We start from the raw sequence: 14,699 nt of genomic DNA on the forward strand, positions 1-14,699 counted from the left end.
TCATCATGCATGCTGTTTGATCTTGTTCTCTAACATTGTTGGATTGCTGTTGGGCTTGCAGAACCTGTTCTGGTCCTTGCACAAGAGTAAACAACTTGTTGGTGAGGTGACAAAGAAATGTGCACCAAGGTGGCCAGTCGGTGCTGACAGGATTTGTGGGAGGATTTGGGAAGGTGCTTAGAGCAGTTATCACCTTCAAAAGCCTGAGATTTTACACTTTAAAAGGCACATAAACCTATTGAACTGGCTCACCACTTGAAGAAAGGTGCCTTGCCTAACCAAGTGAGACACAAAGAGTTTTGGCAATGTTTTTGGGCTTGGCCTGTGCCTACTGAGCCTAAACCCAGCACCATCAGAGGAGGCAGGATGAGGGAGTGATAGAGTCACCAAGGAGGTGGAAATCACTCAGGCCATAAGCCCCAAGTTTTAATGGAGCTGCAAGATCTGTGGAAAAATTACAGCCACAAGCTAAGTGAGCAGATTTCTGCCTAGTTGCTCCAGTGTCAGGATACTGCTGTCAGGAGTTAGCCAGCAGGCAGGTGGGATCCCTATGTAGAGACACCAGGACTGACAAAGGGAAGCCTTTGGACATAATTCCTGTTGACAATTAAATCCCTCAAGGATTACTGGGTATGATGCCTGAGCAAGAGAAACACCATTGTAAAAGGCATCCAGTACTTGAGGAAAGTAGAGGTGGTGGCACTGCACCCAGTCCATGGGCAAAAGGTGTACATAACTCAGCAGTGCCAACACCATGGGGCTGATGCACTGGACAGACCCCAAACCACTGACTGCAGAGTGACTGTTCCAATGGCTCCCAGGATTCAAATCGAACTTCCCCTCCTCCCCCTGGCCAAAGGTCTAGGTCTCAGCTGCCAGAGATGCCCCACAGAGTTGTCTCTGTCCTGCCAGAGGAAAAGGGGGATCCAGGGTATGCCATGCCAGCCTGTGGTTCCTCCTGCACAATCAGGAAGATGAAGAAGTGGAACAATGTGCCCACCTCAAATCTAGAAGCCCACATGCATGTACTGCAAGGAAAACCACTGCTACACAGCACCCATGCAAGGACACTGGTTTGATGGCCTGGTATGTGACCCAGAGAAGTAGAAAACTTTCTTGAACAACGCTGCACAGCATAACCTCACATCATGAGATGCAAAGGAGCAGAATCCACCTGGATTTCTGGAGTGACCTAGACTGGGAATGTCAGGGTAAGTTATCCGTAGCGTAGTGAGCCCATGAAACATCACAACATCTAGGGATAGATGCAATATGTGAGTGGGTTTAAGCTCGAGGGGTGCACCTGACCACTGAAGTATCACACAGGTGGTAGATGGCAATTCTGTGAAGGGCAGGCAGGGTGTCATTCAGAAAGATGGGCAAGAGGAGCATCAGGCAACAAGCACCAAAGTATTTTTTCCCTAGCTAATTTCCACACTAGAATTGTATTGACTTTGTCTGCATGGAGAATCTACATACTGAGATTTCACAATGGTGAGATGCTGATGCAGGGTTTGGGCTTCTCAGTACTACAAGATTACAAAGAACAAGCAATAGCCTCTGCTGATACAAATCAGCATGGTTCCATTGACTGCAGCTACCTCACTGACTTAGACAAGACTTAATCAAATACATTTGTGCTCACTCTCCTATTATTCCTTTCCGCTGGGGTCTCAGTGTTATTCAAGACACCGACAAGGATGAAAATCAACATCATGTCAACCACAGCTTCAAAGTCGGCCTGTCCACAGCCCATATCCATCTAAATTTAATTTGGCAAGATTTATCTGAGCCTGATGTAAGTAAATTAATCATGCAGAGCACTGACCTATCCTACCCCAGGCTCCCGTGCCCCATACTGCATGTTTATTTGGAAGGCAATCTAATTTGCTGCAAATGTGCTTATCTAGATGGAAAGCAAATTATGATAGGTACCTTAGAAGGAAGAAAGCTCTCCAGGATGCATGCCTCAGTGAATTCTTTTGTGTGAGGAATACAGAATCTATTATACTGTTGTTGTTGATCTGCACTGGATTTATGCACCTGCTCCCTGCTCTTCGTCTCCATATGTTTGTGAAGCACAGTTAAGCTCCTAAGCTCCAGTCAGCTCAAAACTGGGTAGAACGCATCAGCCTTTCTCTCTGGGTTTCCCATAAAGGGCTTAAGCAACTCTGGAAAGCTGCTGGGTAACAACCTCCTGCCTGCAAGGTACCTTTGGCAAATGAGAGTGAAATCCTGAGAGATGTTTGCTGGCAGGATGCTGCAGGATGCAGCACTAGAGCCCACTGAGTAGCCAGCAGTGGCATAGCCCGGCTTTGTAATGCAGAAGAGAGAGTATAACACCTTGACCTGAGTAAGAGACACAGTGGAGGTCTCATGCTCCTAAATATATACAATCCCAACCAGTACTGAAACAATTAGAGGACAAAATTATGATTAATAGCAACTATCTTCTAGACACAAGCTGTCTTCTGTCCCACTCCAGGCTGCTGAATGTCATTCACCTTTTTCTCCCAAGCCGTATCATACACTTTGGCTTTGTCTCTCCAGAGCAGTAAGAGAGGGATCAGTTCTGCTTCCCAGCAATATTACCCCATGAGGTGAAGCAGTGCAGAGCTGACAGGGAGGTGTGCTGGTGGATGCTGAGGCAGGGATGATGGATGGAGAGTGTCAACACCAGGCAGAGGATGTGTCTTGTTATTTTCCCTCTTTCCAACCATCTCACTGGTTTCAACACTTTTCTCTTGGCGGTCCACATCCACTCACCTTCCCTATTTTCATGTGTTTCAGCGGAGAGAATTCTACCCTACAGCATCCTTGCAGAGTATGGCAGCATGAAAGTAATCCCTGCTGCAGACCCTCACCCAGACAAATGGACTGATAATATAGAGATGTGTGAGTTGTGTACGTGCAAAAGCTGTAGAATAGCCAGCTGAGAGCAAAGGAATGGCTGTCCTCCACTGTATGTGTGCAAATGAAAATAAAGCAGAGCAGAAAGGTGAACTGATCAGAACAGACAGTCCTGTCCCCAGCCCATCCAGCTGTAGGCTGCTGCCCTCCTATGGCAAACTGGAACAGCACTCCTGATGCCCGGAGCAGTTCTCTTGCTGAAATGTACCGAGTTCAGCTGCTGGTTCCAGCTGACAGAAATCACAGGTTCCAAACACCCAGTTTGCCATCTCGCTGTTTGTCTGAAGCAGAAAATCAGCACCCGGGGGCTCTCAGCCTCTCTGCACTGCCAGGGAAGCTTTTGTGGATGGAAAGAACCGTGTGCTGCTCAAGCAGTATTTAACATCCTGAGCCTGTGAGTGACACTGTTAGTGTTGAACAAAAACTTCCCTGCAGAGAGGGCAGGGATCTGCGGCTCTTCTCCCTTAGTGACAGCTCTTTGTCGCTATTGTTGGGGTTTGTTTCTAGAGTCTGCTCTGTTTTCACAGCACAGGAGCTGTTGATTCATAGGCCCGTGAGACCCTCATGAAGGTCAACAAGTGCTGCATTGCAATCCCGTATGTGAGCACAGACTGGGAGAGGAACTGACTGAGAGCAGCTCTGAGGAGAAGGACTTGGGGGCTCTCACTTAGAAAAAGCTGAAACAAGCTGGCAGCGTGTGCCCAGAAAGGCAGTCGTGTCCTGAGCTACAGCACAGCAGCGTGGGCAGCAGGGTGAGGGAAGATTCTGCCCCTCAGCTCAGCTCTGCTGTGATGAGACCCCACCTGCAGTGCTGTGTCCAGAATAAGAAGGATGTGGATCTGTTAGGGCAAGCCCAGGGGAGGCCACAAAGATGATCAAAGGCAGGAGCAGCTCTTCTACAAAGGCTGAGAGAACTGGGCACCTTCAGCCTGGAAGAGCTTAAAGGAAACCCCACTGTGGCCTGCCAGCACCTGGGGGGGCTTATGAAAAGAGAGAGACTTTTAAAATGAGCCAATAGTGACAGGACAAGGTAGGGCAAGGGCTTTAAACTGGAAGAGGACAGGTTTAGATTAGATACTAGGAATAAATTCTTTACCGTGAGGGGGCCAGGCATTGGCACAGGTTGCCCAGAGAAGGGATCTCTGATGTATTAAATACAAACATTGTATCCCTTTACTGCCCAGTTATTTCCCTGGTGAACCAACAAATGCTTTCATCATGAAAATCAGAGCTGTATGAATTTAAAAAAAAAAAAAAAAAAAAAAAAAAGTGGCTTTATGTTCACACAAGCCACTGAAAATGAGAGATTTGGATTAGATATAAGGAAGACATTCTTTGCTGTGAGGGTGGTGAGGCACTGGCACAGGCTGCCCACAGAAGCTGTGGATGCCCCATCCCTGGAAGTGTTCAGTCATGGATGAGGCTTTGAGCACACTGGTCTCGTGGAAGGTGTCCCTGCCCATGTCAGGGATTTGGAACTAGCTGATCTTCAAGGTTGTTTCCCTGCGTGTCACAGAGCGGAGCAGCTCCCGCAGCGCCGCGCCGGCCGAGGCGGCCAGAGCGCTGGGCTCCTCCAATCCGCACGGGGGCGCTGCGCCGCCACCTCCGGCCGAGCCTCGGACTACAGTACCCAGCGTGCCCCGCGGGGCCGGCCGGAAGCGGCAGTGAGCGGGCGGAAGCGGAGAGCTGGGGCGCCATGAGGGGCGCCGGGAGCAGCGGTGCGATCCGCGCCTGGGCCGGCCCGCTCCTGCTCCCGGGCCCGGCGCGGCTGCCCCCGGCTCCTCGCAGAGGTGAGAGGCGCCGCAGCGCCGTGCTCGGTCCTCGGCCGGCTGGGCGGGGCCCGCGGCTGCCGGGTCGGGTGAGCCCGGGCCGGGTGTGGGCGGCGCTGGGCTGCGCAGGGCGCTGGCCGCACTCGGTGTGTGGGAGCGGCCGCGGGCCCGTCCCTGAGGCGGTGTGAGGGAGCGCTGGGCGCCTTCCCTCGGGGCTGGACCAAGGGGTGAGTTCCAGGGCGGGAGCCGCCAGGTGGGGCTGGGGGCGGCAGGAGGTGCCCGGGCGGGGAGAAGGGAGTCGCCGGGAGCTGTGTCTGGTAGAGGTTTGTGGAGTGATGATCTCAGCTCCGGGCTGCCAGAGGCGCGTCCCGTCGAGACTGCAGGAGTGGAGCAGTAGGGCCAAGAGCAGCTAGCAAGCGACCAGAACTGTAATATCAGCTTTCTGGAGACAGCCTCTGTGCAATGTAGCTGTTCAACCCAGTGAAAAAATCCAACAATGCCTGTTGAAGACAGGAGCTGTGCGTTTAAAACCTGGGACAGCTCCATGAAAATGATGATTTCAGTTGGTTTTCATTATTTTTATGTAGCGTTCGGTGCATCTTAACTCTAATAAAACCATTAATAATACAGTGCTGTGGCTGGTTTATTATTTATAGTATATGTAAGACAGAACATAACTTGATTTATCTAGTAGTGGCACAGTATAAATTCCTTATTATTTAAATGACATAAAGCTTTTAAGTAAAGACCTGGATAAGACACAGGACAGTTTGGTTAAGGCAGAGCCAGCAGTGCATATAGTTTCAAATGAACAGATTCAGAAGTAACAGGGCTGCTTAGATAACAAAGAATTAATCAGAACAGACTCTGTAATATGCAAAACCACACAAACATAAGGTGAAGAGAAACATGCATGAAATAAAAGCAGGAGAAGCAGCAAAACCTGCTTGTGGGAAGGCACATCATAAATAGAGTGGATCTTTAACTAATACATGAGGTTAATTAATACCTCTTTAGAGATTAGGTATACCTTATCTCTGAGGTATTAGATACAAACTTCGTATCCTTTTACTGCCCATTTACTTTCCTGGTGAGCCAATAAATTAATTCATCATGAAAATTAGACATGCATATATTTTTTAAAGAAATTGTAGCTTTATGTTTACACAAGCCACTGAAAATGAGAGATTTGGATTAGATATAAGGAAGACATTCTTTGCTGTGAGGGTGGTGAGGCACTGGCACAGGTTGCCCAGAGAAACTGTGGATTCCCCATCCCTGGCAGTGTTCCAGTCCAGGTTGGATGGGGCTTTAAGCAAGCTGATCTGGTGGAAGGTGTCCCTGCCCATGGCTGGGTATTGGAATTAGTTGATCTTTAAGGTCCCTTCCAAAACAAACCATTCTGTGGTTCTGTGATAAAATAAAAAGCTGTTGGAATTAAGGTTTAGCAATTTAAATAAAATAGCAATGAATGCTTAATTGCATAAAGTCTTCCAGTGCTTTATAAGTACAAAAATTGGTGTGTGTTTCCCAAATATCATAAAACAATTGGCTCTGGGGGTTTATTTGTGCTGTATCAATATATGTTGCACACTCACATGAATGAGCTTAAGATAGGCCTGTAAGTGCTATTTGGTGTAAATTCCCTGTGGTAAAGGGAGTGATGGTTTCTGATGTGTGCTGTAACCCAGCTTTTTGTTGCAACATCCATGCAGCTTTTCTGTGATTAAAGAAATTAAGTGTGTTGCATGATAAGCCAATCAAGGTAAGATTAAGGCATGTTTTGTTATTTCCAGGTTTTGCTGCCACATTCATTAGGAAGTCATATGATGTCAGAAGAGTTGATATCACTCCCCTGGAGCAGAGGAAGGTGACTTTTGATACCCATGCTTTAGTGCAGGATCTGGAAGCCCATGGTAAGTGATATCAGATAAATAATTCAAAGGAAAACTTTTAATATTAAGTAGTGTAACTTTGAGTGCTGTCAGTTTCCCCAGAGTACCAGTAAAAATGTTTTGGCAGCCTCTTGAGGAGGCTGGTGAAGGAGAGGCATCTAATGCTGTGCCATACAAGTAAAATTGACATTAGGACAATTAAGGACATTAGATTTACCTTGTTTGTAGCTGTAGGCAGGTTTATGTGGTGTCTTCCAGCTGAGGAACATAACACAGGTAACAAATGTAAAGTACCAGTAACAGTTAAAGATTTTTAGCAAAACATTTTACAGCATTTTTACCAAAATGAAGGTCTTCAAGAAATTCTTTCTATCAGCCTGCTAAGAGTAGCTGAAGGGTTTTTTTCCTAATGAGAAATATTTTCAGCAGCATGGTGCTGTGATACATTCTCAATGCCCACACTTGTGTTGTGAGTGAGACTGTCTGAAGTCAGATAAAGGCTCTGTCCAGCCCTGGGTTCAGTCTCCTGGCAGCAGCTGTGAGTCAGAGCCTGCAGAGGAGTGTTATACAGGGCAGATGTGTGTCACACATCCCCCTGTATTTTCCAAGTTTCCAGTTTCTGTCACCCTGGAGGTATTTTAATTCAGTTGAGAATTTAATAACCTTCAATTGAAATTTTTTACAAGTTTATGCAGTCCCTGAGCCACTATAAACTGATTACTATCCAAAACATCCTTTCTCATGGAACACCCAACATCCACGTGTTTTGTTTATGCAGAATCTGGCATCTGTGAGATGAACTGGATGCCCACTCAGCTTTTCTGTGGGAAGAAAGAGTGAATATTTAATCTCTCATGTCACTCAAAATCATGCAAACTTCTGTCATATTGCCCCATCATTTTCCAAACAGAAAAATCCTAGCTTGTTGCATTTTTCCTGAAACAGTAGATTCTCCATATTTTTGATTATGCCCTTTTGTTAATATTTTCTGCTTCTGTCACATTCCATTCCATGTTTTGAGGGAACAGTGCTGGCATTACTTGACAACTGAATGTCCTATGGATTTGCATAGAAAAGAAAGGTGACTGTAGTGTTCTCTATTCCTTTTCCTAGTAATTCAAAGGGTGTGATTTGCTCTATTGATCCCTACTGAGCTTTGACCTTATGTCTTCATCAGACTAGCAATTTTCTTTTAAAATCCCAAGTGACAATAGAAACTTTGTACAGTCAGTTGTCAGGACTGTTTCCACTATTTGGGTCTAATAATAATATGTATTAGTAATTAAAATACAGTAGTCTGCTAACTGTTTATTTTTTTATGCTTGTCAGACTTGACAGCCTGTACTTCCCTGCATCTCTAGAACTGTTTTTAAAAACTGGTACTGTTATTTTCCAGTCCATGGGTAACCATGGCAAGCTGTGAAATGCTACTTGTCCCAGGAACTGATTCAGCTGTTTCTTCTTTGAATTTCTTTAGAACTTGTGAGATGAAGTTTGTCTTGTGCTGGTTGTTATTCAGTTTAAATTGTTCTGTAACTTCTACAAATACTTGAGTACCACAAGTCTTCATAGGTAAAATCACAGAAGTAAGAGAGCCATTTTAGTTTTTCCAAAGCTTTAGGTAGTTTTCAGGCTCCAATCTTTTGCTTATATAAATTTTTCCTCATTTTCTAAACTTTCACAAAACACAGTCATTTCTTGCTGTGAAGGAAGAGCAACATAAGGAATTGGCAAAAGCTTAAGAAACCCTGGAAGTTCAGAGAAACTGAAGGAATACTATCACACTTTGTAGTGGAAGAAAGCTGTCATAAAGCATGTATAGCTTTTTTAGACCTGTAAACCAGTGATGCACCTGGACAGTATCAGTATTCTAGAAGGGAGCAGTGGCTTAGTTCTCTAAACAATGTGCCTTGAAAGTACTTTTCAATGTTAATTTAGCCCACTTTAAAAATGGGGTAGTTGAAACAAAACATATCAGTCACATTTCTAGAAATAAATCTCAAGGGCAAAAGCTCTCGGTGTTTGACCAGATGCAGCTAAAATGAGAGCAATTTTCCCTCCATTATTCACCACACATCAACTTTAGCACTTCAAATTTATACCAAGCTACAGACAAAGTGTACTTTTTTATCATCAGAAAGCAGAAATCCCAGTTTGAGTTCATTCTGCAGGCAATGGATGTAGCAGTTTAAAAATCAGTTTTGCATATTTTCCTGTCTGTGCAGGATAGTTCCGGTATATGCAGAATTACTTGTTCTTATTCTGTGGAATGCATGCTTTGTAGCTCAAGGTTTGGTTTTAACAGTTGGTGAAAGTTCATTATGAAGTAAAGTTTTGCTAAATTATTTTTATAATGCATGAACAGCTGGATCTTGTATGAAGAGATTTGGTCTTTCTGTCAGCTTCATGTCTAGACTTTCAGTATATTAAAAGGTACTGTGCTTCAGATTTTTGCAGCATTAAGTTTGTTTTTTCTAGCTGAAGTCACAGTGATTGGTTCTTGGCTGTCAGTTGTGAATTCCCACGTGCCACTGTGGTTAAGTGTGTCACCTGAGCATCTCTTGCTCCTCATACCACCTTAACTTGTCACCCTTCACTTGTCCCCTAGGCTTTGGGAAGGAGCAAGCACAGACCATCGTGTCGGCGTTGATAACCCTGTCCAATGTCAGCTTAGACACCGTCTATAAGGACATGGTTACGCAGGCCCAGCAGGTAAAAACTCATCTCTGCTGTGGAGCTATTAAGGCTCCTGTTTGCATCTTTAAAACACAAGTGAGCAGCTCTCTCTAGTATTATAAACACTCAAAACTTGCCAAGTTCTCCTAAGTTTCACTTGGGATTTTAACAGATAGTTGTAGGCCCTGACCAGCTTCCATTGAAGTCTGACTGCTTCATTGAACACAGTGAAGTTTTTACAACTGCTGAGAAATCCTCGGTTGCATTTACACTGAGGAGCTAATATGCCTCATACAAACTTAAAATATTTATTAGCAGTGCTGACTACACTATAAAAACCAGTGTTTCTGCCTAGCACAGTTACATGCAAATTCTGTTTAGGATGCTTTGCATGTAATAGGATTTCCAAAAAGAAAGGTTTTCAGTTTGATGAAAGAAAACCACAGAGACAGAAGTTTTTGTCTTCTGAGATTTTAAAGGAAAAAAAGAAGTTACACAATTTCAGTAAATGCTAATTCCAGTAAATGCTAGTAAGATGAAAATCTGTTAGAAGAAAGGCTGCAGTTCAAATAAAAATGAAAGCTTAATTACATTAAGTAATTGAAGAAGAATGACACATAATTTCAGCTTCCACAGCCTTCTGGAGAAATGATCAAAACCATCACTGTGCGTCAAAGAATCCCACAGCCATGTGTCATTTTCCATGCTAAATAGGAGGGTAACTTCCATATGCTGGGTGAAGGAGTATTGCTTTCAGCATTTTAAAATAGTGAGGTTCTTCCTTTATTTTCTGGAAAGGCTTTTTTCAGTGCTTTTTAGCAGTGTTTTACTTCAGTCCATCAGACTTTGAAGCTGGCAGTGTGATGCTCATATCATTAAGTCTTTGGCTTTCAATTAATTCATAGGCAAGAAATGAAAGTGCTTAGTAGGAGCTGCATTCAGACCAACAATTCATGCTTCTGAGGCTACTGAATGTTCATTGAAAGTGGAAGGGATTGCAGGACTGACCTGTAGTTTCAGGTCTATTTCATTTCATCACTACTTGGGCTAAGACCTCTGGCCTTTTTGCTTAAGTTTAGAGTTGGTGTGTTAAAGCAACAGAAAAACAGTTTGAGTCTTTCAAACAAATGCTGGTATGGAATTGTCTGTTTCTGTCACATTCTTATTAGAGGCTCCTCACTTTTCTGCTTTGCAGTATCTAATTTCATCATTTCAGACCTAAACATTTTTTCTTTACTTGCCAGAAAGAGTGCACCTTAATCATTGGCATGTTTTATTTTTCCAAGGAAATAACTTTACAGCAGATAATGGCACATTTGGACTCCATTAGAAAAGATATGGTCATCCTGGAGAAAAGTGAATTTGCAAACTTGAGAGCAGAGAATGAGGTACTAATTCATATTTTCACTAAGCAGTTTAATTGCAGTGTTTGTTGTGTTTTACCTGATGTACAGTTTTGTGGAACAAAATTTAAATGTAAAAGTAATTCTGGATACTTCTGTCAGAATTGAAGCTGTATGTTACAACTTCAGAGATCACATCAAAACATATTTCACATGCTGTGACCTGCTCAGATCTTCTGTAAAGGATTCTAAGATGTGTACTTTTTTTTTGTCTTCTGTAATTTTATTTAAGGGTAACTGCTGCTTTCTGGCCATTAACCATACAGTGCAGGAAAAGGAGTCAGCCATTCCTTTGCAACAATTTAACTAATTTGGTGATTGAGACACATTTTGCTTTTACTTCATAGTATTTGGGTATTTCTCTGCTGTCTTTAGACTCAGAATAACAAGATCATCATTGTTACAAAATAATTCCTTTATTTTGAACAAAATTCCCAGCAGATTATGTATACCTATACATCCAAACACATTAGTTAGGATATTTAATCAAGAACAAATTGCCCCGTTGGGAGGAAAAATGGGGGAAGAATAATTGCATGGATGCAGTGATAGCACATGACATCACTGATTCATTTGGTTAAGTTTCCTGAATTTGTAAAAATCTTTTTTTTTTTCTCCTCTGCACTTAGAAAATGAAAATTGAATTAGATCAAGTTAAACAGCAGCTAATGGTAAGTAAACAGCAAGTACTTACAGACTCCCATTAAGGGAAAATAAATAGCTAATTTCTAATCTTCATTTGTTTTAAAGACTGAAACCGGTAAAATCCGAGCTGACAGCAAGCTAGACATAAACCTGGAGAGGAGCAGGGTGACAGATATGGTAAGTTGGTCTGTGAAGATGCCCTTATTATCTCTGTGATGTGCTTCTGTTGCTACAGTTGTAATTTATTTTCTATCCACAGTTTACAGATCAGGAGAGGAAACTGATGGAAGCAACTACAGAGTTTCATAAAAAAGCAAGTATTGAACAAAGCAGGGTATAGGTATGCACTGCATGTTATGTAAACACCAGACTTTGGTGAAAGCTAATACATTTATGGGTATGGCAAAGCAAAAGGCCAGGCTCTGTCACTCAGGGCTGTTGTAGGTGTTTCTTGCCTGTGGGATTCACACCAAACTCCAATCAGCAGAGGGAGGCATGCAAGCCTTGTCCCTCACTTCCCAAGTACCTTGTCACAGGATGGCACAGCATGAGCTATCATGCTACCCTTTCCCAGTGTTAACTGATGAGCTGTACCACAGGGATGGTGCAGGTGCCTACAACCAAGCAACTCAAGGGCTGGAAGTCCTCAAAGCTGTTGCAAAGTCTTAGAGTCTGAAGAGGGACTATGTCCCATCTTGAGCATATCTTCCATTTTTATTATATGCCTTGTGAATGCTTAAACCTTTGTTTTTCAAAAGTGCAGGAATACTCTTCTCTGTGCTGTAGAGTATCTCCTTTAGGAGGCACTGGCATACCAGAGACAAAAGTCTGTCTTGAGAGTGGTGAGACACTGGCACAGGTTGCTCAGAGAGGTCCCCATTCATTCCCATCCACAGTGTTCAAGGCCAGACTGGAAGGGGCTCTGAGTAACCTGGTCTAGTGAAAGTTGTTCCTGCCCTGGCAGGGGGAGTGGAACTAGATGGTCTTTAAGGTCCCTTCCAATTCAAGCCAGTCTGTGATTGTATGATCATTGGAGTTTTCTCTTTTTCTGTCTCTATCCCTTCAGCAATCTTCCCAGACTAAAGCAATGTTCTCTGTCTTCTAATGTCTCTTAGCAGAGATGGGTTGGAAATTGTTTCTTGTTTCTGGTAGCATAGTATTTTAGTTCAGCTTTGGAAAGTTGAAGGGGCTAGAGACCATTGTCAAATCTATGCTATCTTTATATTTCAGGATGCAAATACCAACAGCATTATCTCAGAAATCAGTAATAAAATTGACACTGAAATAGCTTCCTTGAAAACACTCATGGAATCGAATAAACTTGAGACCATTCGCTATTTGGCAGGTATGTGACAGGCAAGGAGGTGAGTGCAGGTACTGGATTGTGGATGTATGAAATTCTTTTCAAGAGTATATGCTAAAGGAAACATAGCATGTCATGTAGCAGCAGACAGCCAGGATTGGGTGGAGAAGATCTCCCTCTCCCCTCCAGCTGGAAGAAATGTGACAGAGAACACAGAAGAGGTGGAGGCATGCCACAGTAGGACTAGGATTGTGCCCAGAACTGGGATTAGAACAAATATGGACATGGTTTAAAAAAATTAAAAGCCTAAATACCTTATCCAGTTTGACAGCAGCTCTGCTTGCTGCAGCAGCCATTGATGTGATGGAGTTACTACAGAGGTTTTGCTGAGGTCATTTACATTAGCTTGAAAGTTTGCTATCATTCAGGAGTGGTCTGAGAGTTACCAGTTCTGCCTCCCGTTGAATCTGCACACACAATTTCAATGTGGCAGCACTTGTACTCCCCTCTGCCAAGCAGAACAAATTTCAATCTGATTTGAGATTAGTCTTGTCAATATATACATAACCAGTGAAGTTTTTATTGTGTAAGAGCTGGATAAAAAGAGAGTAATGCATTGTATTTGGAAGTGAGAATAAGTTCAAAGGAAAATGTAATCAGCTTTATTCTAACCCTAATTGAAACAGCAGCATAACAAATCCAAAGGACAATTCGTCATGCTTCAGGAGTGCTGCCGTGTTTGACAGCTCATTTTCAAATTCATTGTCATTTTGGTTCAATGGGAAATCTGCAATGTCTGATGTGAGCCCTGGTGCAGCCAGCTCTCAGTGCAGTTTCCAGTGGCTGGGTGACAGTAGTGAAAGCCCCTGTAGCCTGTGGTGCTCTGAGATATCCAGCACAGCTGTTGGGATGTGTCCCTGAAAAAGTGGCTCCACAGGCTGCTGCACTGGGCCTCCCATCTCAGCACTGTGGCTGTGCTGCTCTGCAGGGTGCTGCAGCATCTGAGTCCAGCCAGTGGCTTCTGCAGTTGTTCTGTCACCCCTGCAGCAATCCAGGAGGTTTAGGAGACTGATGTAGAGCTGGTACATTCTTACACCTGTTTGCAGCTAATTTCCTCTATGGATATGGATAAAGTGGTAAAATAGCATTCAGCTAATTATCTCCTTTCTTTGCTGTTTTTTTTTTAACAGCTTCAGTGTTCACTTGCCTAGCAATAGCACTGGGGTTTTACAGGTTCTGGAAATAGATCTCCATGGAATGACTGCACTAAATACAGACAGCAAAGGCCACCCAGGCAACACCACTCTGATGATCACACTTGTGCTGTAGATAACCTTGACACCTTTTTGTTTTGATACTCTTCCTGCATAATAAAAATGTTTGAGTATGAAACACTGAAGAGCAAAATAATTGGGGGGAAGTAGCCAAATAGTAATATTTTATTGCCTCCTATTCAATACTGTATTTATTCCAAAGTATTTCTTATGCTATAACAGAAATATATCTTTTAGAATTAAATTTGATTTTTTTTTGTGGAAAATACTCAGAAAGTGCCCTTAACTTCCCCCCTCAAGTAGCACAGAGTATTTCCAAGAAACTTGCACATATTTTCTGGGCATAGTATCTGGCTTTTAATATGGAAATACTCAGAATCTCAGTGGTGCCAGTAATCCTCCTCCCCACTCTCTATAATCCTGTGGGACACACTGACCCTCCTGACCACACTCAAGGACTTGACAAGTCTTGTTGCAGAGTTGCAACATAGGTGGGTGCCTTCCAAAACTGAAGCAGTTCCATCTTGTTGAGTACAAATGCAGATGCTTGGTTTGATTCTTTTAGTAAAATAATAAAGTCTTTCTGGATTAACTTTGAAGTAAAAATAGGCCTTTTATGGGCTAAGGACTATAGTACTGACTAGTGGCAGATTTTTTTTTTATTGCCGTTTTATTCTGTTTACAGTTGAACTTGCTGGTATTCTGACAATCCTTATATTCTCTGCATTAAATTATTTATCATCTTAAAAAAATAAAATTAATTTATTATATTTGCTGTCTGGCTGAGAGTTTCTGCATGAAAGTTTAGCACTAATGGTGATGCA

At 43.2% G+C, this 14,699-nt stretch overlaps 1 protein-coding gene across 2 annotated transcripts; it reads left to right on the forward strand.

Annotated features, from left to right (window-relative positions):
• Window positions 1–4,564: 4,564 nt before the first annotated feature.
• Window positions 4,565–14,647, forward strand: CCDC90B (coiled-coil domain containing 90B). Of its 2 annotated transcripts, none has more exons than XM_079303889.1 (9): window positions 4,565–4,700; window positions 6,476–6,595; window positions 9,183–9,286; window positions 10,537–10,638; window positions 11,283–11,324; window positions 11,404–11,475; window positions 11,558–11,611; window positions 12,529–12,643; window positions 13,792–14,647. In XM_079303889.1, exons 1-9 carry the CDS (start codon window positions 4,607–4,609, stop codon window positions 13,845–13,847), a joined length of 759 nt encoding a protein of 252 aa, XP_079160015.1. In that variant the 5' UTR covers window positions 4,565–4,606; the 3' UTR covers window positions 13,848–14,647. The 2 variants fall into 2 exon arrangements, with proteins under 2 accessions (XP_079160015.1, XP_079160016.1); XM_079303890.1 differs by lacking the exon at window positions 4,565–4,700 and adding an exon at window positions 4,743–4,906.
• Window positions 14,648–14,699: the final 52 nt, after the last annotated feature.

This window comes from Erithacus rubecula (assembly GCF_903797595.1).
Source record: "Erithacus rubecula genome assembly, chromosome: 1".
Taxonomy (NCBI): domain Eukaryota; kingdom Metazoa; phylum Chordata; class Aves; order Passeriformes; family Muscicapidae; genus Erithacus; species Erithacus rubecula.